Source organism: Brassica rapa, chromosome A06 (genome assembly GCF_000309985.2).
Source record: "Brassica rapa cultivar Chiifu-401-42 chromosome A06, CAAS_Brap_v3.01, whole genome shotgun sequence".
In the NCBI taxonomy this organism is placed as follows: domain Eukaryota; kingdom Viridiplantae; phylum Streptophyta; class Magnoliopsida; order Brassicales; family Brassicaceae; genus Brassica; species Brassica rapa.
This window is the reverse complement of record NC_024800.2, coordinates 18,313,664-18,336,585: the sequence shown is the minus strand read 5'-3', so window position 1 is coordinate 18,336,585 and position 22,922 is coordinate 18,313,664. Positions and strand designations below refer to the sequence as shown.

The 22,922-nt window shown below is 37.4% G+C and overlaps 4 protein-coding genes and 1 long non-coding RNA gene across 8 annotated transcripts; 3 read left to right on the top strand and 2 right to left on the bottom strand.

Annotated features, from left to right (window-relative positions):
* Positions 1–5,982: 5,982 nt before the first annotated feature.
* LOC103874693 (neurofilament heavy polypeptide) lies at positions 5,983–8,113 on the top strand. 2 transcript variants are annotated; one of them, XM_009153127.3, is made up of 6 exons: positions 5,983–6,175; positions 6,260–6,365; positions 6,519–6,888; positions 6,976–7,618; positions 7,705–7,760; positions 7,839–8,113. In XM_009153127.3, exons 1-6 carry the CDS (start codon positions 6,133–6,135, stop codon positions 7,872–7,874), a joined length of 1,254 nt encoding a protein of 417 aa, XP_009151375.1. In that variant the 5' UTR covers positions 5,983–6,132; the 3' UTR covers positions 7,875–8,113. The 2 variants fall into 2 exon arrangements, with proteins under 2 accessions (XP_009151375.1, XP_033129811.1); XM_033273920.1 differs by having other exon boundaries at positions 6,976–7,620; positions 7,710–7,760.
* Positions 7,925–9,500, bottom strand: LOC103874694 (ubiquitin-conjugating enzyme E2 3). The gene is given in 8 exon segments (XM_018659645.2): positions 7,925–8,290; positions 8,376–8,444; positions 8,543–8,632; positions 8,714–8,739; positions 8,828–8,835; positions 8,837–8,881; positions 8,883–8,935; positions 9,470–9,500. Coding segments are annotated over 8 exon segments (336 nt in total). The 3' UTR covers positions 7,925–8,276.
* A 335-nt stretch (positions 9,501–9,835) lies between these two features.
* Positions 9,836–13,394, top strand: LOC103874691 (delta-1-pyrroline-5-carboxylate dehydrogenase 12A1, mitochondrial). The gene is made up of 15 exons (XM_009153125.2): positions 9,836–10,088; positions 10,358–10,437; positions 10,555–10,658; positions 10,760–10,827; positions 10,906–11,077; positions 11,216–11,299; positions 11,392–11,496; positions 11,579–11,692; positions 11,781–11,912; positions 12,005–12,094; positions 12,189–12,278; positions 12,357–12,569; positions 12,659–12,769; positions 12,847–12,926; positions 13,013–13,394. Exons 1-15 carry the CDS (start codon positions 9,997–9,999, stop codon positions 13,149–13,151), a joined length of 1,674 nt encoding a protein of 557 aa, XP_009151373.2. The 5' UTR covers positions 9,836–9,996; the 3' UTR covers positions 13,152–13,394.
* A 55-nt stretch (positions 13,395–13,449) lies between these two features.
* Positions 13,450–15,052, bottom strand: LOC103874692 (probable inactive poly [ADP-ribose] polymerase SRO5). Its single transcript, XM_009153126.3, has 3 exons — positions 14,393–15,052; positions 13,909–14,269; positions 13,450–13,806 (listed from the first exon to the last, which is right to left on the bottom strand). The coding sequence occupies exons 1-3, from the start codon at positions 14,860–14,862 to the stop codon at positions 13,696–13,698; spliced, it is 942 nt and encodes a 313-aa protein (XP_009151374.1). The 5' UTR covers positions 14,863–15,052; the 3' UTR covers positions 13,450–13,695.
* Positions 15,053–15,286: 234 nt separating this feature from the next.
* Positions 15,287–20,768, top strand: LOC103874688. Of its 3 annotated transcripts, XR_004448736.1 has the most exons (5): positions 15,287–19,430; positions 19,679–19,778; positions 19,857–19,928; positions 20,121–20,278; positions 20,421–20,768. It is a non-coding gene; the product is annotated as an uncharacterized LOC103874688 (long non-coding RNA). The 3 variants fall into 3 exon arrangements; XR_004448737.1 differs by having other exon boundaries at positions 19,860–19,928; positions 20,121–20,768; XR_004448735.1 differs by having other exon boundaries at positions 20,121–20,768.
* Positions 20,769–22,922: the final 2,154 nt, after the last annotated feature.

Genomic DNA, 22,922 nt, shown 5'->3' with positions numbered 1-22,922 from the left:
AGAATATCTTTGGCATATGCGGATTGACTCAACAACATACCTTTGGAGTTCTTCTCAATTTTGATTCCAAGAAAGTAGGAGAGGGGTCTGTCGTCTGACATTTCAAATTCAGCTTTGAGCAGATTTGTGACGGTGTGTCTAAGCGCTGGTGTTGATGCCGTGAGAAGGATATCATCGACGTAGAGGAGGATGAATGCTTGATCGTGTCCTTTGTTGTAAACGAAGAGTGAGTGGTCGCTGTTGCTTTTGTTGAAGCCAAGCTTTGTCACAAACTCATATAAACCGGTTTCAACACGAGCATTCCAGGCACGAGGTGCTTGTTTCAAGCCGTAAAGAGCTTTTTCGAGTTTACATACGTGATAAGGTTGAGTCTTGTCGATCATTCCCGGTGGTTGATGCATATAAACCGGTTTGTCTAACCTGCCATGAAGAAAAGCGTTCTTTACGTCGAGCTAATGAATAGCCCAATCGCGCTGCAAGGCCAAATGTAGAACCGATCGAATAGTGACTGGTTTAACAACTGGACTGAAAGTTTCGTCATAGTCGAGGCCTGCTTCTTGAGACTTGCCGTTAGCTACCAATCTTGATTTGTGGCGAGTTGGGTTGCCATCTGCATCAACTTTATTCTTATATAGCCACATGGAACGAACAATATTAGTATCGTTTGGTCGAGGTACAAGCTTAAACGTCTCATTCTTAATTAAGGCATCATACTCATCAGTCATAGAAGGATTCCAGTTTGGATCTAAAAGGGCTTCTAAATGACTTGTAGGAATTGGAGAAATTGAAGTAGAGAGCAAGGAAGTGACCTGTTTTTGTTTTCGAGTGCCGTCTCTGCTCCTTGTTGTCATATGGTGACGAGGTTGAGATGGAGCAGGAGGAATGGTCACCGAAGGAATGTTTTGTTGAGTGGGAGCGGAAGTGATCAAAGGAGGAGGCTGAAGAAAAGGACTCTCAAGAATGGATTTAAATAGAGGAGAAGTTTCTGAGAGAGAGTCAAGAAAATGATATTCTTCTTTCTTGTTGGCCAGAGGTTGTGCCGTTGGAAAGATTGTTTCATCAAAGACAACATGACGAGAAATAATGATTTTCCTTGTCTTGAGGTCTAAGCAACGGTACCCCTTATGGTTCGCTGGGTATCCGAGAAATAAGCAAGGAGAAGAGCGAGCTGCAAGCTTATGAAGATGATCATAGTTAATGTTAGGAAAACACAAACAGCCAAAAGTTTTTAGATGATCACAAGTAGGCTTTTTATTGAAAAGAAGAGTGTATGGCACTTTGTTATGTATGGAGGTGGACGGGAGGATGTTGAGAAGATGGAAAGAGGTGTGAAGAGCTTCAACCCAATAAGTAGGTGAAAGGCTAGCTTGAAAGAGAAGGGTTCGGATCGTATTGTTGATGGTACGAATCATACGTTCCGATTTCCCATTTTGTTGGGATGTGTGGGGACAGGAAAAACGTACAACAATGCCTTTGGAAGAGAAGAAGTTGTGAAACTGAGTGTTGTTGTACTCCCCACCATTATCACATTGTAGTGATTTTATTTGACACTTGAACTGCGTTTGAACATAGTTAGTGAAGTGTATGAATTTTGAGAACACTTCAGATTTTCTACGCAAAGGAAACACCCATAAGAAATGTGAGTAGTGGTCTAAGAAAAGAACATAGTAACGGGTTCCACTTAAACTCGAAATGGGTGATGTCCAAACGTCTGAATGAATCAGCTCAAAAGGTGATGAAACAGTTGTTTTTGATTCATAAAATGGAAGTTTCAAGTGTTTACCCAACTGACAGGCTTCACAAATTTCGTGAGATACCTGTTTATTACAAGAAATAGAATTTGAAGAAATCAAAGAGTGAAGAGAAGCTTTATTGACATGTCCGAGCCTTTTGTGCCAAAGTGAAGATGGGGCTGCAGTCATGAGAGCAGTAGCTGGTTTATTGAAATGACTTGGTAGAAAGTAGAGGTCGCCATTACTCTCACTGCGGAGAAGAATTCTCCTGGTGCTGAGATCCTTTATTGTAAAGCCAAAAGGGTCAAATTCAACAGAGCACCAATTGTCATTAGTAAACCGACGTACTGAAATTAGATTTTTAATGATATTAGGAGCAACAAGGACATTTTTCAAAGCTAAAGCACGAGAATTTGCTGGAATAGAAGTAGAGCCAAAGGAAGTAATAGGAATTTGAGAACCGTTACCAACTATGACTGTCTTTCCGGTGCAGTCTTTAAGAACATAGTTAAGCATACCTGAGGAAGATGCCAAGTGTGCGTTTGCACCAGAGTCCATATACCAATCTGCCGCGCCAGGGTCTGCAATTGTCATGGTGTTGAAGGCCTGTGCGAAATCGGTCGTTGGTTGAAGCGGGGCATTAGCGAAGTGAGCTTGAGGAGGACGTTGAGGCTGAGACCCAAGGATTCCTCGCGTGTCCTGCTGTGCCCATGGTGTAGGATACGTTGGCCACTGTGGCATTGAGCCGGGGTAGAATGGTAGAGGCCACTGAGCGTTGTTGTTGTTCCAGTTAGGATTCCAGTTGTTGATCCATGGCCGTTGATTGAAACCACCGCGACCACGTCCTCGATTTTGCTTGCGGTTGCCTCTGTTGAATTTTTGTTGCTGAGGTTTCTCTGTGGAGGCAGTAAGAACCGTAGAGGAGGAGGCAGTATCAGTAGTGGCTGGCGCTTTTTGCCCACGTTTAAGACGTGTTTCCTCATTCAGCAACATTGATTTTGCGATGTCAAAGGCTGGAAACGGATCTTTGTGTTTGATAACGTTGGTGATGTTGTCAAACTTCTCGTTTAGACCATTCAGTAGATACATAACGAGAGTCCTATCAGGAACAGGAACGTCGAGGTTGGCCAAGAGGTCAGAAAGAGATTTGAGTGTTTGGCAATACTCATGAACGGAACGGTCTCCTATCTCGGTGGTGCGCAGATCGTGATCCAGTTGCAAAGCGCGTGCCTCTTTGTTGTTCCTAAACTGATTCTCGATCCGCACCCAAATGTCCCTCGCAGTCCCGCCGGTCTTGAATGTTGAGCGAAACAGAGGTTGAGTTAGGGTTCCGTAAAGCCAAAGTTTGACCAGTCCGTCACGTTTCATCCAAGGAGCGTCGTTATCATCCGCCGGTATGCTTGTTCCGTCGATATGACCGACGACGTCAAACACAAGGCAGTGAGTATGAAATAGCTCACGCCATGCATCATAGTTGTGGTCATCGAAGTCCAAGATGATAGGAATGTGGGACTTGATGTTAGTGACGCCAAAGGCCCTTTCTTTGACCGGAGGATTGGCCGCCATGGAAATGAAAAAGAGAAAGATCGATGAAAGAATAAGAAGAGAAGAAGAAGAGAAGAAGAAGAAGAAAGACGAGGTCTCAAGAGCTATAGCTCTCATACCATAAAATGATTTATGTTCCTTGATTATCAATGTACAATACATCGTCAGAGAATCTTGTTGGGCATATTCTATCATTGACATCTCTACCCATTATCAAGACCAACCCATAACATAAACATAGACGCGTGATTTTCTTTATTCTTTTTTCAACAGACGCGTGATTTAAAGAACGAAAAAGCAAAAACGAAAATGAGTTGGTCTAAGTTGTTTTCTGTATGTTTTTAAAATTATAAGCATGGACTATGCAGTCTAGCGACACATACGAACCTGTCAGAAACACTTTAGTCACATTATTCAAACACAACTAGAATCATAGTCTCTGAACAAGTAATACAGTGTGCAATGTGAAGTATAAAAGATCGTTGATGATTTACAACGATGTCTAAAACTATTTATAAATAATTATCGTTTAAGCAATAAAACTGAAATTTAGCAACTTATTAACCGAACACCGCAAGTACATACCACTACTCATAGACTTGACGAATAGTAATCATATCACCCAAAATCATCAAGAATTTAAAACCCACGAGAACACTTCTTGGGCTATGCACATATACATAGAAGTGCTCACTTGTGTAAGACGAGAGATCAAGCTAATCATTTACATATTTTTTAGGAAACATCTAAACTTCAACTATATTATTTTTTTCAAAATTTGGCCTTCCTCTTGTCTGTATTTAGTTTAGCAATAAAAACAGGATGGTTAATAAAGATTTGTTTACTGGATCGTGTTGTATCTTACCACAAGGAATGTTTGTAGAAATAATTCAGCATTTGTTGCCATCTTCCCACGAACTGTCTGACTTTTGACCAAAGACTAATACTGCCAGTTGATTGTGTCCTTTCTCTCTCAACTAAGGCCTTGATCTTGATTGTGTCCTTTCTCTCTCAACTACCCTCGCATCTTTCTATTTTGTAAATCGATTTAGGAAAATATGCCAATTATTAAAACACATAACTAAAAAATAAGATAAGAATAAACAAAAAGGTAAAGACTAAACAGAGAGGTGGTGAATAAAAAAAAAAAAACAATGCAAAAACAGAAGACATCTCTTACAATAATCACATATTACAATTCAGAAAAAAATAATATAAGTTACATCCATTTATATCATCAAACAGAAAAGCTAAACAAAGGAATATTTAAAAGAAAAGTTAGAACTGCGAGGAACAAACGGAACCCCGTTTTGCCCTCTCTAAAACTATGTCCAGGACCGGTTTAGGTGAAACATTCACAACAGGTTTTCAAAATTTTTGAAAAAAAATACATACATAGACATAGCCACAGAATCCTCCTCCCCAAAATTTCTGAGCTGACCCTGACTATGTCCGACATAGTCCAGTATATGTTCCAGCAAACGGTTCCAGTCACGCGCCTCCACATTTTCTCCAACCTCACTATCTCCTCCGCCTCTATCTCTCATCGCTTGCAGAATCTTTGCCACCTTCTCCTTCACCCATCTGTTCCCTACTTCCCTATCTCTCCTCCACTTCCTTCAACACCTCCTCAGCTCCTGCTTCACTCCCAATCCCCTAAACCTCAGATTCCCTTGACAAAAAAGTTAATAGAACCGTTTTCTGAAATATAATTTGTTCATTTCCCTTTCTTCTACCTCTTCTTTAAATGTGTGTTATATGATTAGGGTTGTGGAGAGGGGGAAATGGATGTTATTAGGACGAAGACATCACGAATGATACAAAGCTTATTAATTTATTATTAGCATTACAAGTATGGAATGAAGAGAAGCTAGCGGAGGAAACTTTACGTGTATATAATATATTAATGCTTCAATCGAGGAGATAGTATAACTACACGTGATAATGATGTTAAAGAACTGATGATCCTATGTTAAAAGTCTACACGTCTTACGTCTTCTCTCGTTCCAATAGTGTTCTCTCCCGCTCCCATAAAAGATCACATTAATGACTCGTTTGAGCTATTCGGACAAGAAATTGTCTTTGTCTCATGTTCCTTAATTGTAAGAAGATGGATGTTTTCACACTATTGGAGGGAGCCCAAAATAAGCCCAATAAACATTAATGGGTCTGCACTTTTAAAAGGCCCTTGAATCTCAACCTTTAAAACAACGGTTTATCATTCAGCGGCGCGTTATTTGAATTCGAATTTTTGAAGAATAACTACACAGAGACCCCACACAACGGAGCGTCTGGGAAATGGTAGGCCCTCAGATTCCAAATATTCCGAATCGGACCGTTCGTATTGACTCTAAAGAGACTTCAACAAAGTTCCCGCTCTCAAGGCAAACTGCAACAAAAATTTAGGTTAAGCGTGTATTCTGTAAACTATTCAAAAGTAGACCCTTACACTTTAGATATCTTCTTATTCAACCCCAAACTATTGATTGAACCAAATCCCCATTTTAAAGTCCCGATTACATGATTCCTGAAAATCATTTTTTCATGATTAAGAAGCTGTGAATATAAGAATAGTTACATACATAATTCCGAATTTCTTTTTTCTCCATTAGTTATTGGTCAAATGCTAATTACATTGGACAAAATAAGCACCAAAAGAAATATTGGGGTCGTAAGAGAACGTAATATATAGTACAGGGGGCACACGCGAGTCTATTATTTTTAAAAAAATATCAGATTGCTTTGCTATTATAAGTTAGCTTTCTCCGCTCACACATAATTCAAAAATTGAAATCTTCAGTTTCTTCCCACTCCAAAACAAACAAAAAAGCAAAGGAGAAAGATCAGAGCATCCATGGAGAAATCGACGGAGAAAAGCGTGAGCTCTGTTGCTTCTGGTAATTTGATCTTAAACTCCTCCTCTCTTAGATCGTCGATTCCAGTTTCAGATTCGTGATTTTTTTCTGTTCTGATCGTAATAGGAAACTCAATCAACTCGAAGCTGAGGTATCCTCTCAGATCTGCTCTCAGATCCAAGGAAGGGAAGCCTCCTGTTCCTGATTTCTCAGGCTCTTCAGCGCCCAGAAGGTACTGTTCATCACGTTGATTAGGATTAAGATTGTATGATGCATCGCTGGGTTACTGATTTGAACATTTCTCGTAGCTCTGAATGTTAGGATACGATGATAGCCGGCTATATGCTATATGTAAATCTTCTTGTGAATTGGTTTTGGATCTCAGGGGACGAGTTGCATCTGCTGTTAGTCAGAGTACTACGGTTCTTGATTTGTCTGCTAAGAAGAGTGTTGATCGAGCCAAGCCGCCAAGAAGAATGTCTATTCCAAACAAGGCCTCAAGCAACTCTTCTGTTCGATCTGTAAGCAGCAGCGTCACTTCTTTGTCTGAGACCAAGGCGAAGAGACCAGTAGGCAGTGCCAGGAGCTTGAATGTAACGCCTGTCTCTAGTGTGATGAGATCAGGGGTTCGGAGAAAAGTGGAGGATTTGTCTTCCTCTACTTACTGGCTGACTCATATCAAGCTTGCTGAATCAGTGGCGAAACACTCGATCTCTCTTGGGTTTTTTAAACTTGCTCTTCATGCAGGGTGTGAGGTAAAAAGTTTGTTGGTTCTATGAAAGTTTGATTGTTTTTGTTTTGATTACACTCACTGTGTTTTTGTGTGTGTGTTTGGAATGTAGCCACTTGACAAGATGAAAGAGGAGTTGAAATCATATGCTGCTCGTAACAACATGGATGGGCTTGCTGATGCTATGAAGGAACTATCTGAACTGTACGGTATCTCAGAAGAATCCAAGCAGGCGCAGAAGGTCTCAGAGACTAGTTCTGTAGTGGCTGAAGAAACAACTGGTTCTTTGAAGAATGATGATGATGTCCAGAGTTCACTCTCCACTCCTGTAGCTTCGATCATCACATCAGAGATCATGAAAGAGGATGTTTCCCAAGATTCAGCTGTCATAGAAGAAGCCAAGGAGGAAGAGGTCTCTGAAAACATCCCACAAGAAAGAACTAGGAGGTCTTTGGATGTAATCAATGTGAACCAAGCGGATGTTCCAGAGGTTGTTCAAGAATCAGAAGATGGAGCTCCAATGGTGACTGTTGTTCAACCTTCAGAGAAGAAACGTGCAAACAGGAAGGAGACTGTTTCTAAGAACAGCCTGAAGACAAAGAAAGCAGTAGCGACCAACTCTGTCAATCCTAGAGCAGTTCCAGAAAACAAGGACAATAAGTCTCAGAAGAAACCTGAAAGGATAACTAAGCCAAGGACTAAGAAAGTTCAAGAAGAGACTAAGAAGTCCACCAAGAAACCTGCTGCTAAGGAAGGTAAAATAATTATATTATTCAGTGTTTTTGAAAGGTTGTGACATTGTGTTGTTCATTTATATGGTGTTAAATGTTTTTTTGTATAGGTGAAGAAGTTAAATCTCTGAAGCACATGAACAAAATGGAGAACAAAGAAAACTCCGTGAGTAAAATCTCTTTTAGTTCAGAGGATCGAATTGCTTCTGTAACTAAATGACTAACACGAACTTGTTCACTGCAGGTTGTTGTGGGGGCAGGAGAAGAAATCCAAGTTTGAATGAAGAACAGAGAAGCGTTTTTTCACATCTCAATCGTCTCTTTTTTTCCTTTTGGTTTGAATGCTTGTTCAAGGTACATAGTTGAAACGCGTTCCTAAGTTTGGTTTGGAAGACACCAAATATTTTATTTGCTTGGTTATGTAATTGTGTTCTGTTTTTTTTTTTCTTCTCTGTCTCTTCATTTGAGATGTGTTTCTTCGTTTATTCATAGTTATCAAATATATTTTGGATAAAACTATTTCAAATCTCCAATTACTACTCAATAGTCAAATACAAATATTGAATAATGTTAATATACATAGCTCTGCTCCACAATCTCCATTACTCTCCTGTTATATTCTTGCTTGTTCTTAATGAACAACCTTGCAGCTTCGGAGTTTGCTGGCGAACTAGGATTTGGGTCACGAAGCAGAGACTATTGTAAAACAAACAAAATAAGATGTTGGTTAGCTCATGCACTAACCCCACAATGCAGAAGACGCAATGTGCAAGTTATACACCAGGATTGATGTGAGTATTGCAGAAACATCGTATATTGGACTCCATTAGTTTTGTAATCCAAGCAAATCCTTCCATCAGCATAAGTTCACAAAAACCAAAGTAAGTCGTCGACCAAGCACTCGTATTTGGTCTTTGCTATTTTATTCAAGTGAATGATCGATCTTACTGTTTGGATGAAACATTCGTGAAACAAACCGAACTACTGGTGGTTTGTTCGGGTAGTCCTCGGTGAACTGAAGAGTCAACTTGAAGGTACCTAAAGGTTAATATAAAGTTTGGTTAGTCTAGCAAGAAACATGTCTGCTCGAAGCAATAAGTATAGTAGGATAGATTTTACCTCCATCCCGTGGACTGTCATTAGGTCTGCAAAGGCAGTGAAGAATGAAATTCGTTTATTGTTCATTTGTTTGAAACAAACAAAACACGTAAATGATGGTTAAAAAAATTGTACCCAAAGATTGAGAGCGTTCCAGAGCATGATATCGTTATCTTGAGGAGCACCACTTTATCCCCACGGGAGGATCTTTCTGCAGTCTCTTGAAGTCCCACATGAGTCTCTCTTCTTAGCCGGAGTCGCTATAGCTGGAAAGTAATCAGGTGAAACTCTTATGATTCTTGTCTGTCACTAGTGGTGGTAATAGTAACTGCATTTCACATGTAACTAAAATTTTAATCTCATTATTCGCCAAGACCAAGAACTACATATCTATCATCTACCTGAAGAAGCTCAAATACAACTAAAGCCCAAAGGTAAAATACGAATCAGAATCAAAGAAACAAGATATACCAAACTTATAAAGAGATCAAATCTTCGAAACAAGAAGGAATGAGTTTTGGATTAATAAGTTCGGTTCTTTCTTTTTTTTTGAATGAATTTTAAATTTATTTAAAAAAGCCTTCTTACAACTTGTGTGGACCTAGTGTTATACTCAACCCTCAAAACTCAAAATTCAAACTACACTCCTCTAGCTTGGAACCAATATTGAAGAACATTCACCATATTCTGCCCACCCTTCATTGTAATCAGACTGAGCTTGTTTCTGATCCCTTTTTCAGTGAGCTTTGTAAGAATATCCAATAGCATTAGCCTCACCCCATGCTTTACTCTGTTTCTCTCTCGCCATAGTCTTATTAATTAATGGTTTAGCATAAAGACAAAAACAAGAACGTCAGCACCCAAGCGGACGTGACTCAGCAAAGCTATCCCCATTTTGATACTATTAATTTTAAAATTAAGATTTATAGATACTAAACTCTCTTTTGTTTACATCCAAATCTGTTCAGTTTTACAAATTTAATTTTTAATAAAAAAGATTAACCTTCTTACTCCATTTAATTAGAGGAGATTAGAATATGTTTCTTCATCATGATGAGTCATCATGGGGTTATATAACTAGCAATTAAAAACTATTACGTTGAACGTTAAATAATAATAAAATAAAGGGAAAAATCAATAAATATCTAAAAAAGTCATTTACGTAATTCAAGCAAAATCAATTAGTCTCCTTCCGTTTTATAAGCCAATCACTCAGTTACACCACCACACACACCAATCTCGTAATCCTCCAAAAATCGTCTCGAGTTTCATCTTTCTCTCCGTCCCTTTTGGATCTTAAAGCAATGTACAGAGTCTTGGCGAGCAGAGGATTGAGAGCTAAGTCTCTCTGTGACAACAAAGCCTCGAGCTTCCTCGCTTCTTTCACCTCTTCCAGGTTTGATCTCGCCAAGTGATGTTTCTTTTTAAAGACTGCATGTTTTGCCCTAAGCAGTCTCAGTAAAGATTTAATTAAAAGTAAAAAGACAAAAACTTTAGCAAGTTGGTGTTATAAAAAAATCTGAGATTTGGATTTGGGTCTTGGTTACATCATCGAGTTTCCGCATCTGACAGTGTTTTATGTAATGATTAGAGATCCGCTTTGTCATTGCCGTTGACATATAATTACAATGTTCCTGATGTGATCGTTGCTTACCGTGTTTGCAGATTGAATCATTCTATACCGTTTGCTACCGTAGATGCTGAGGAGATATCTGGTGCTCACCCTGCTGAAGTACAGAGCTTTGGTACGTGTCGTATCTCTCTGATTGCTCATTGTAGCCATAGTAAACGAGTGAAAGCTTCTTGCTTTCAATATTGCTGTGTGTGGAATCTCTGAGATGTACTTTCGTTTGTATCTGTAGTGCAAGGAAAGTGGATTGGATCTTCGAACTACAACACGCTTCTGGATCCTCTCAATGGAGAGCCCTTCATCAAAGTTGCTGAAGTGGAGGAATCGGGAGTTCAGGTGTGGAGATCATCCATCAAAAAAAAAACATTAATCGTAATAGCCAACATGGGTCTCCTTCACAGTTCTAACTTTTATCTTTCCTCTGTTGAATGTTGCAGCCGTTTATTGAGAGCTTAGCACAGTGTCCGAAACATGGTCTGCACAACCCTTTCAAGTCTCCAGAGAGGTATGATTTGCTTGGTAATTTAAGAAATTGTGTCATCTCATTTCAATATACTAAAGCCTTTGGTCATGCTCTCTACAGATACCTTTTATATGGAGATATCTCGACAAAGGCAGCGCATATGCTCGCCTTACCTAAGGTATCTGATTTCTTCACGAGGTTGATTCAGAGGGTTGCTCCAAAGAGTTACCAGCAAGCTGCTGGAGAAGTCTTCGTCACACGAAAGTTCTTAGAGAACTTCTGCGGTGATCAGGTACGTGAACTATTTTTATGTTGGTTCCTGGTTGTCACTTTCAAGAACTATATGCATTCATTGATGTGGCTGAACCCCATGAAGTTACAGCTTTAGAATATTTGTTAAATGAGTCTGCTTCACTTTTTCTTTTATCAGGTGCGGTTCCTGGCAAGGTCTTTTGCAGTACCTGGGAATCACCTTGGTCAGCAAAGTCATGGCTACCGCTGGCCTTATGGTCCTGTAAGTCATTCTTACTAAATGCTTGTAGCTTGTGACTATTCTGTTTTCTTGCTTTTGTGTTTGAAATCGTAAATTTTTTTTTATGTTGGCAGGTAACGATTGTTACACCATTCAATTTCCCACTTGAGATTCCACTACTTCAGCTGATGGGGGCTTTATACATGGGTAACAAACCTCTACTTAAAGTGGACAGCAAGGTATGTACTTATATGATCTCGGCACACATATAAAACTTATTCATATTCTCCTTTTTCATGATTGTTTTCACTATTGTGGTAGGTGAGCATTGTAATGGAGCAAATGATGCGGTTGCTTCACTACTGTGGTTTACCCGTTGAAGATGTTGACTTTATTAATTCCGATGGCAAGACTATGAACAAGATATTGCTAGAGGTTTGTTTTTCGGAATGCACAAGTCTATATGTCTCCACATGTTTTTTTTCTTAAATTGAGCTGAATCCATGTTTTGCCTATTTTGCAGGCGAATCCAAGGATGACACTCTTCACGGGTAGCTCCAGAGTAGCTGAAAAGTTGGCACTGGACCTGAAAGGTCGGATCAGACTGGAAGATGCTGGATTTGACTGGAAAGTCTTGGGACCTGATGTTCAAGAGGTTCCTTATTATATATATAAACTTCATATTTCTATTTCAATTAGTCTCTTTAGATGGTGAGTGTAATATTTGACCCGGTGTTCTAATGTCAGGTTGATTATGTTGCATGGGTATGTGATCAAGATGCATACGCGTGCAGTGGACAGAAGTGTTCTGCACAGTCTATGCTTTTTGTGCACGAGGTCTGTTTTGGTGAAACTGCCTTTGAATCTCCTATTGTTACTTCCAGTTTCTAAATTTGTCTTTGTTGCTTTGAATGTGTTTTCTTTCTTCCAGAACTGGTCAAAAACACCTCTGCTTTCAAAGCTAAAAGACCTTGCAGGAAGACGCAAGCTGGAAGACTTGACCATTGGTCCTGTCCTAACAGTAAGTTTCATACTTTTGCTTAATAATCCAATATGAGATTGTATCATTGACACTAATCCTTTATATTACTGTTTACAGTTCACAACTGAGGCAATGGTGGAGCACATGGAGAATCTGCTTCAGATTCCAGGCTCAAAGCTACTCTTTGGTGGGAAACCATTGAAGAACCACTCTATTCCTTCTATCTACGGAGCTCTGGAGCCCACTGCAGTTTATGTTCCCATTGAAGAAATCTTGAAGGACAGTAAAACCTACGAACTCGTCACCAAAGAAATTTTTGGACCGTTTCAGGTATTATATCATTTTCTACTAGCTGAATGATTCCCGTGTGTTTCCTTGCTGAAAATAATCTTAGCTCTGTTTCTGTATCTGATGTCCAGATTGTAACGGAATACAAAAAGGATCAACTTCCTCTAGTGTTGGATGCTTTGGAGAGGATGCACGCTCACCTAACTGCAGCTGTTGTTTCAAACGATCCCATCTTTATCCAGGCAAGTCTTTGCACCATCATCAACATCAATCAACCAGTCTCTTATCTCAGAGATAATGATGTAACAAATATGTGCAGGAAGTGATAGGAAACTCGGTGAATGGGACTACATATGCTGGACTCAGAGGAAGAACAACTGGAGCTCCTCAGAATCATTGGTGAGATTATTAAAAATCCCCTCAAACTAACATCTCTCTTTTTTTCTTTGAGAAGAAAACCTAAATGCTCATATTATAACACACAGGTTTGGACCTGCTGGAGATCCAAGAGGAGCAGGGATAGGAACACCAGAGGCAATAAAGTTGGTGTGGTCATGCCACAGAGAGGTCATCTATGACTACGGTCCGATTCCACAAGGTTGGGAGCTTCCTCCATCTACTTAAATGAGCGAAAGAGAGCACTTAGTTTTGCTGTAAGCATCGAATAAAAGTGAAGTTTTTGTAGTTTACTACCCCTCTCTACTGCTTGTAGTTTCAGTATTGAGGGGGGAGGTATAACAACTACTTCTGAATCATGAAATAAAGCGTTGACTTAGTTAGTCAATGGCTGAGGCTGGTTATTATTATTGTGAAACTCTGTTGAATCTTATTGATGTTATTTTTTTTTACATTTTAGATCCGTTTTCATTTGTTTTTTGTTCAGAAATCAGCCAAAGAGAATTGATCCAAATGATGTTGAAAGTAATATGAAAAGTCAACTTTGTTAATTTTCTTCAGTAAAGTAATGTTTGTTAAACCTATTGATCTTAAAATAGTCTATTGGATAATATAAAATTTCGTCACTATCAATGGAGAAAGACAAACAGCAGAGTCCTCTCATGTTTACACATACAAATCTCTGAATCGGTCTTGATCCTTGTGATGCTGAAAACACTTGAGGAGAATCCATAAATGCAGCAGAGTGATGATCTCTCTGCAATGGAGTCTTTTACTGTTGTTGTACTTTATTTCCAACAGCTTTGATGATATGTACAAGCAGTTTGTCTCCGGTTATTCTTCTGACTCGTTGTATTAGTTCGCTCCTTGAGATTCTCATGTTCTGTTGTTGTTGTTGAACACAAAGGAAGCAAGAATCAGAAATGTGTGAAAATTACATGAAAATGAAGCAAAGATGGAAGAAAGAAAGAAAGAGGACACTTACTTGCTGATCTCTATAGTGTTTTTGAATGATGACTATCTGAGGAGGAGGTAGGAACTTGGATAATGCTTTGATCAGTAAAGGAAACGGCATCCATGGCGATCTCAATCTCCTTGGACTGTTGAAATTAAACGGAGTTTTGAGGCAGACAAGAAACTCAGGCAAGACATGTGTGTTCATGTGAGTGCTCCACACAATATACTTCTTCGGAGAAGATAAATTATCTACACCAGAATCAAACTCTGGAGAGCTAGGACAGGACTGAGTCGACCCTCGTGGAACAACCTCAGACTTCCCAAGTATAACTCTTGAAAGCAGCAAGAATCTCATCCCATCTTCCGACTCCGCAGCTGAACCCTTCACACTAAGAGAACACACAAACAATGAGACCAATGAAACAAACCTTTTCAAGAAAAGATTAGTCTGAGCCCTTTCATAGATTTGAGATTAATAATAATAAATAAAAAACAAAGAGATTTAAAGTTACCATTCAAGAAGAGCATTATCAGGCGAGAGATACAACCCACGACCATAAGAACCGTCGTTACTCGGCTGGCTAAACCCGTATTCCAAAATAGATTTCAACTCTGTTTTCGTGACGGCGCACCAACCGTATTTGACTCTACTCCCGCCGCCGCCGCCGCCTTCACCGACGTGTTTCATTTCCACCGCCTCTTGAAAAACCTGGAAAGTCTTGAGCTTTGCACGAGACCCTATGGTTCGAAACCCGTTTCTGAGGATGGAGAGAAGCTGGCATTGATCTCCGAGACCAGACTTACAGTTACGGTAGATTAAATCGTAAGCTTTGTCGCCTTCAAGCAACTCCATGAGACCGTGTTCATCGGCGAAAGAAGGTCTTGGTTGCTCGTACGAATCACAGCTTCCAGATTCAGATACCGTTGATCCTTCTTGCTCCGAATCTAAACTAGCTTGAAACTCGGTTCCTGCGTAATCCATTGGAACAAGAAAACAATCAAACCGTGTGGAACACGAGCTTTGAGTAGTATTGTGTGTTTATGATTGATGAGAAAGAACAAGAACTTGAGCTCCAAGTGCAAATATATAAGGAAAGAGTTGCATAAATGGAAAGTGGGAGAACCGCCTTTGGTTACTGTAATCGGCGGTGCTGCATTTGTTTATATATTTATAGGAAACTCCTTTAAATCTAGTCCTTTTCTACGTGGAGAAGACGTAAACAAAGTTTAAACACGCACTATTTTTATAAATAAATAAATGATTTTATTATTATTACAGGGAAAAAGAAAGAGATTGTCTAGTTGTACAACTAGTTAGGTTAGGTTTTGTCAACCGCTAGCTGTTTTTATCTTACATGGGTCGATACCGTGTTGGAGTCAGCAGGTTTGGCTGATAACAAGAAGACGAAAATATCCTTTAGATAACGTGGGCTGGATTTTTAGGAGTAGAAGGTGAAATAATGACGAATATTACTTGCACTTTCAGAATAATATTATACCGAGAAGCCACGAGCGGCACACGTTTTATACATCCCCTTCACCTATAAGACACCACCATTTTATTTGTTTTTTTTGGTAAAAATGTTAAGAACCATTTTATTTGTTTCGTTCTTTTAAAGTAACAGAAAAGCTCTCTTCGGGTCAATGTTTTGGATTTTTAAGAATTATACAAGTCCATGACTTAACATAATCTGATTTGATTATTTGCTACTGGGCAACACTGCTGGGACAATGTTTTCTAAATATCCCATTTTATGCGATTTTCAATCAATGGACTACAACATAACCAAATTGACGTCCCCGTGATACTAGGTGCTTTTGGATAAGAATGAAAACATTATGCACATTGAAACTTGAATACCTTTACTTGTTTTGTTCCCTTCTATTATATAGAGTAGACGACATGGTTACTATAATAACATTTACACACCATTTTTCAACCTCATTCTAATTCTACGCATTATATGTATCCTAACCTAAAGAATTAGAGAGGGGGGGGGGGGGGGGGGGGGGGGGGGGGGAAGTAAGATAAGACCCGATACTATTCTTTGTCTTCTCTCTAGGTTTCCTCCGGTGAGATTAGTATTTCCGGCCGACGGGGTGGGCTTCCACAGTCACCGTCGGTCGGTTTGTGAGGGGGGGGGTCTGTTTTCTTCCGTGCATGTCTTCTGAGAGGGGAGGGTCCGTTTTGTCTTCTTTCTGGTTCGGTTTATATGACAAGATTTTGATTCCGGGATGTGGAGGCTTCTAGAGAGGGGAGGGTCCGTTTTGTCGCCGGCTTATGACTCTAGGGTTATAGGCTTTTAGAGCTCTGCGTTGCCGGCTTTAAACCCGTCGTCTGATTGGGTTTTGGTTTCGATTTTGACTCGTGGGGTGTGATGGGGTGTTGCTCTTGTCTTCAGTTTGATGGCTCGGTCCGATTGGATGCGATCTCGATAGTCGATGAAGCTCTCCGATGGGTATGCTATGGTGATGAAGGCGGAGGTTGTGATTTCGGGATTAATTTCTGTATGGGTGGTTTGGTGATCCGGATGAGATCTCGGTTTGGTCGAGGGATTCTCTCCGTGGGAAGAATCTCCGGCGTTGGAGGTATGTGAAGCAGCGACAGTCAGTTTCCGGCGTAATCTCGCGACGGTGAAGGTGAAAGAGTTCGGTGACGCGTGTTATCCTTCGTTGTTGAGGGATTAACACGTGTTCTTAACACGTTTACAAAATTTGACGCATATTTTGTGGGTTTCTTTTTGGGTGGGTTTAAGTTTAGTGGACTTTAGGTCCAGTTGTTTGTATGTCTTGTATGGGTCTCTTTCGGTTGGGCCTTCGGGCTTTGTTATTTTGTATGGTTTGTGGGTTTCGGTTTTTAACAAAATTAGATGGCAAAAAAAAGCATCCTAACCTATTATCTTCCAATAAAAAAGATCGAAACCCATTTATTTTTAATAGTTCAGTACCTAAACCGATATCAAACTAGTTGGAATCAAACTATAATTTAAACCCAACAAATCCAACTCATCCTCCTAATAAAGCTTTAGTAAAGTGAAACTAATTCCTAAATCGATTTTTCCTTACAAACTCTAAAATCGAAAAATCCGCACCTTTGTGCGAGATGTGATTTTTCCTTACTATTGCTCCTGTAAACCGACTGTAAACGGCTCTGTGTTGATTTTAGTTTGTACCTTAAACATTAGGCGGATTTGGGTTTCGATTATTTAAACTAGGAATAAATATGCTTGATTAGTTTCACACATATGTGCAATCAGAACAAAATTAAAAGATAATGTGTATTTGTTATTATATATGATACTTTCGGTGTTGAGAAGGCTACCCTATTATATATTATAATCATTATTTAATTGTTTTTCTCATTTAATAATAAAACTAGTCTAGTACCGCGCTAACGCGAATTATGTATAATTTTTATTTGATTTACAAATTAAAATTAAACTAATAGTGATAAATTTTGAGATGATAATGTTGTGTTAATTTTGGTTTTTTTTGTGATGCTTATTTGAATCTGGATCAAAATATTTTGGTTCTTTTAAGGAGATGCATGATTGTATCAATTTATTTGGTTTCTTTATTTCTTATAATGTAAATATTATGTTTAATTATTTTATATAACCTTTTTTACATGGGAACTTTACGTCACCAATTATGAAATCATAATAAATATAAATGTATTATAACATTGTATAAAAATAGTTGAATGAATTACGGTTGTTAGTCAGTTATAACCTCTGAATAATCAATATAAACTAATATCTTACATAATGGGAAATCATTTAAAACCAAATTATTATTATTATTATTATTATTATTTTTTTGATCAACTATTATTATTATATATATATCTTATATATTAAAACAGAAGTCACAACCTTAATTCATGTGTGATTTTTTAAAGAATGGACTTAGTGGACCATCACTAGAAATCAGTTATCATTTATTCATTTATTACTATTAATATGGCTTATTATATCATTCCCTAAAATTCTGTTACACGCCTACAATTTCGGTTTGGTTTACAAACCAATATTTGCTTCCTTAATTATTGTAATGGTAAATTATTATCAAACCAATGCATCAACGTTTTTGCTCAACCGTAAATATAAATCATTAACAAACAGTCTTTAGACTAAAACATTAACGTATAATTCTAGAATTGTAAATGTGAGTTGTTTGTTATTTAAAAATGAATTAAAACCTCTGTTATATTTACTTACACGTTATATAATATATGATCAAGTGATGATCCACCTCTTACACATCCCCTTGAAGCATTTCACTTGTAAAGAAACATTAAACCGACAGTTTTAATTTTCAACTTCTTACACATTATATACATAGATGATCATATATTCATCACACTGATCCGGTAAATAAAACAAAATACTTATTATACTAAATATTTATATAAAAATAAATGAAAACAAAAACCTTGAGCGGATCGAGATGTAGATCTTTCTCTGACTATCGTCATTTCACACTGATCCGGTAAATAAAACAAATATTTATATGTGTAATATTTTTGAATATGACAATAAAACAATATTTTACTAATCTATATATATATGGTTATGATTTTAATAATAAAATAATAATTTGAAAATATATATATAGAAGAAGATATAAATGCATGTAAAATTTTGAAACAATTTATTCAATAAAAAATATACCGTATATTTATCATGTTTTAAAAATTGATAGACATATATATATTATAATATATACCAATTTAGAATTGAAAACAAAATGTTTATATAAAAATAAATGAAAACACCGCGCGGATCGAGATCTAGTACTATACTAAAAGCCAAATATGGAGAGATTCTAGCATGTCCACGTCACTTATTAAATTCCTCAAATCACAACATTTCATTAAAACATGTCAGAGGGTTTGAGTTTATTGAGTTACGTTTGGGCATGAAACCAAATGGGAAATCCCCTATCACCTCCGAGGATCTCAGCAGCCGCTACTTCCTAATCAAATCACGAACCTGAAAAAATCGAGAAAAATTTCTAATTTTCCCTTTTCTTTCCTTAATCACGCGAAACCCAGAACAATCTAACCAAAAAGACTCGACCTTTCGACGATTGCAGGTCTGTAACAATCGCAAATGAAACGCGATGAAGAGAATGAGATAACGAGAACAAGATGAAAGCTTTACATTCTCAACCAATTGATTATAAGAATTAAGGTCAACAGAGGCCCAGATGAGGAAATGCGATTACAACGATGAGGACGATGATGATGATGATGATGATGATAACAACAACATTCAAAGTTCTTCGGACCTATTTTGTTTCGTTGTTCTTTGTTGACTTGAGAACAAAAAAAATCTGTTTTTTTTTTTGGGTGTGATCCAGTTATAATTCTTTGTCTTCACCCGAGAACCTCCTCCTAGACGAGAAGCTCGACTTGAAGATATCCGATTTTGGACTCTGCGGCACGCCTGCCTACGTGGCGCCCGAGGTGCTCGCCAAGACAGGATATGATGGTGCCAAAATCGACGTGTGGTCGTGTGGAGTGATACTGTTCGTGCTCAACGCGGGGTATGTACAAATTGATAGTTCATGTAATCTAGGTTCTTTAGTTTCGTAACCAAGTCTTAGTGTTGCTTAGATACTCCTATATTTCGGGAGTCAGAGTTGTATATATAAGAACGTGATCCCTCTCTATCAATTAATACGTAGAAATTTAAGTCTCTGCAACCTCTTTAGACTCTAAACTCTCACATGAACCTAACTTCCGTTCTGATATGGTGAACAAAAACGAATCAAAGTCTTGCCTTTCTGCCCAGGTGTTTATTCAAACAGCATGCCTCAAGCATTGATATGTGTTGTTGCCCAAGACTGCAGGCCCCGCGGTGGCACACAATTCAGAATCTCCTTCTAAAAATGGTAAAAACAGTTGCACACTATTTATGAATCTTTACTAACTGTCTTCATATTCGATTACAACAATGATTAAATTTACAGCAGTAACGAGTCTACACCGAGCCAGACGTGTGCAAATTCGGGCCTTCCAGAGAACCGGCATATTTACTACACGTAAGCTTAAATTAATCAACTATATCTGCATATAGGATAGCCATGAAATCTGCAACGCTATAGAATGATGAACAGGCGGAAATTATAAGAAGCACCGGTTTTAAACATATGCTAACACGAGCAACCATATTTACTTTTGATGCACATCTTTATTTTCCTAACATAATAAAAAAAAAACACCATGGTTTGCAGGAAACACTCAACCCCTAGACTTAGTCACATGCCCTAAGTGTGGTGGTTGCTATGGAAAGGGGAGTGACCAGTTACGGATTTTTAAGAAGCTACAGATAGAAGGTTCAGCACTGTCTAAAGAAAGCCAATAGTTCACAAGAAAATAAAACAGATCGTGAGTAAGGATGAGATAAGATCATGAAATATTTTATAAGTTGCAATATTTTTGTTCAGATTTTCCACCTTTTCTTATCATTTTGTCATATTACTTCTCTTCTTTCTCTTTGCTTTGACATTAACTAAGTGTTGCTTCCTTTGCAGGCTTTCTTCTTCACTTAATAGTCTTTCTCTTTCTTTTGCTTTGATATATGTTACGAGAACTACAAATATCCTTCATCAAAACTGATGACACATAATCTTTTGAGGAAAAGAACATCGTTAGAAAGGTCTGTTTCGATGTAACAGACTCTGCTTTTGCTTATTTTTCTTACTAATGTACAATGAGTTGTGAAGTTTAGGTATTCTCTTTCACAAGCACGATGTGTGTTTTCGTACTTTATAAGCTGTATTTCAAACTTTAATACATAAAAGACTATTATGTTTGCTATGGTCTTTTCTTTTGTTGATGATAAGTGAATGAAAAAAAAACAGAGGGTAATTAACTTGGTTCACACTACAGCGATATTGATGTCGAAGTTTAGACCCTTCTTATATCATACAAATGTGAGTTTCTTATTAAGACATCTTCATGTTCTTGATCGTTCACATTATCTTCGAAGTCATTGGCTTCTTCTCAATTGTGCAACCTGCTCTATCAAAACTCTTACCTCTTTAACATGCAGCAGTTGAATTTTTTTTTTTTTTTTTTTGTAAACTAGCATTTGAATTCTTGCCCTTAGGAAACCTTTTCCAAGCGTATGCTTAAAGAGCAGAACATCCAACAAAGTGCCCACTACTCTTTGATAACCAGATGAGATGGCGTTGTTGTACCAGATGTGGCCAATATAATGTTATATATAGGTAGAAATAGTAGTGGGCACGCTTTATAAATAAAACCATTATTAATTCTCATTTCATTCATATATGAACTTGAAAACAATATCAAAATCATATCCAACAGTCAAGAAATCTGTGAGTAACTTCCCATGTTGTTAAGTTATACAACTAAAAAAATAGTAACTCATTTAAAAAACGAATATTCAACTACAAAATTTTCCATTGTCTTTCTACCCCTAAACATAAGATTACCTAATACATTTATTTGACGCCCAACACAATAATCAGCAGCCCACATGCAAAATTGCCCATGAGTATAAAATTAATAAACCCAACTCTATGCAAAAATCATACGGATATACGTTTGAAGCGATACACACATAAAATACACAAAATAAATAACACACGAGCTGTTCGTATCAGTGACACTGCCAAAATTTAAAATTGTATCAAAATTTATTATTTATTAACAACACTACATCTATTGAATTAAAACCACACAACACCAACTTCCCCTAAAAACAATGTATCACTTACACGTACAAAACAAAACCCAGAATACCAAAATCCATAAAAGCACATCTCTAAACAAAAGTTGATCCACAGCACAAGTATAATCCACAAAAGAACATAACATCAGCCACACATGTGTAGAAACTCTACTTCGTCAAGCTGGAATCATAACAAACACAGCTTTTATGCATAGCAACATGTAGTCATCTAACATATAAAATTAACCAAACAACAAACCACATCCCTTGCTTAACTTTTTCCAATGTCCTCTCCTCAACCTTCATCTTCTCATCAATCACTCTCTCTAGATTACCCGGATAACAACATTAGTTGAGCAAAAACCAAATAACACCCTTAATAACCACTAAATTGTTAAAATGCACGTCCAAATATTTAACAATCAAGTTAATAGTTTACAGTTGTTTTAGTTCGAAATTAAAGTAACACACTGTATCCTAAGTGAATAGTTTAGAGTCATTATTCATGAATCAATATGATTCGACCAGTTGCTGACAAAAAAAAAAAATATGATTCGACCAGTTCAATCAAGTTCAACCAAATTCAATTAATCTCAAATAAAGAAGAAAAATAATCAAATCTAAAATACTTTATTTGTTATCTTTGATAATTTTTTTTAAAATAATTAAATTGTGTTATTACAGTTTTCAATTTAAAACTATAAAATAAAATTAAGCATAAACTATATAAAAATAAAATAAATATTTTAAATTATAAGATAAAATATTTACCATTGTGAATTATGAATTTGAAAAAAATTATATAATAAAAATGTAATATCTAATTTGTAGTAGTTATAATGATTTAAAAGATAATAAAAATTTTCATAGCAAATAAAAAATAAATCCAGTGTAATCCACATGACGCACATATATGTCCGTTTCAAAGTTAAACCCGATCTGATGTTAATTAGGTCCAAGTTTAAAGATAATGACAGATACATTACTCAACGTGAGAGTAACGGCTAATATGCACCACTTCATCTGACGGACGATAACTCCATAGCCCACACTCAACTTCCCTCAAAACAAACAAATCTCTGGCAATAAGCAAATATACGTCCGAACATCCACAACACATATATCATATTTTTGGATTAACTAAACAGAAACCCGCCCGTAGGGCGGGCCAACCCCTAGTATATATAATGTTCTAAATACTGTTATATGTCCTTTTTGATTAAAAATACTCTTATATATTTTATTGAACTTTTTAAATCTGATGATAACTACTTCCCCCGTTTCTTAATGATAGACTTTTTAGAAAAAAAATTGTTTCAGAAATATGTATTTTTAG

What these genes read in the sequence shown, in the direction of transcription:
- LOC103874691 (XM_009153125.2), top strand. Translation starts at nt 9,997, where the DNA reads ATGTACAGAGTCTTGGCGAGCAGAGGATTGAGAGCTAAGTCTCTCTGT. An exon ending in ACCGCTGGCCTTATGGTCCT is followed by an intron (nt 11,300 to 11,391) that starts GTAAGTCATTCT and finishes TTATGTTGGCAG; the next exon opens with GTAACGATTGTTACACCATT. An exon ending in GGAGCTCCTCAGAATCATTG is followed by an intron (nt 12,927 to 13,012) that starts GTGAGATTATTA and finishes TATAACACACAG; the next exon opens with GTTTGGACCTGCTGGAGATC.
- LOC103874692 (XM_009153126.3), bottom strand. Translation starts at nt 14,862, where the DNA reads ATGGATTACGCAGGAACCGAGTTTCAAGCTAGTTTAGATTCGGAGCAA. An exon ending in GATAATGCTCTTCTTGAATG is followed by an intron (nt 14,270 to 14,392) that starts GTAACTTTAAAT and finishes GTGTTCTCTTAG; the next exon opens with TGTGAAGGGTTCAGCTGCGG. An exon ending in AACACTATAGAGATCAGCAA is followed by an intron (nt 13,807 to 13,908) that starts GTAAGTGTCCTC and finishes CAACAACAACAG; the next exon opens with AACATGAGAATCTCAAGGAG.
- LOC103874693 (XM_009153127.3), top strand. Translation starts at nt 6,133, where the DNA reads ATGGAGAAATCGACGGAGAAAAGCGTGAGCTCTGTTGCTTCTG. An exon ending in CGTGAGCTCTGTTGCTTCTG is followed by an intron (nt 6,176 to 6,259) that starts GTAATTTGATCT and finishes TGATCGTAATAG; the next exon opens with GAAACTCAATCAACTCGAAG. An exon ending in CTCTTCATGCAGGGTGTGAG is followed by an intron (nt 6,889 to 6,975) that starts GTAAAAAGTTTG and finishes TTTGGAATGTAG; the next exon opens with CCACTTGACAAGATGAAAGA.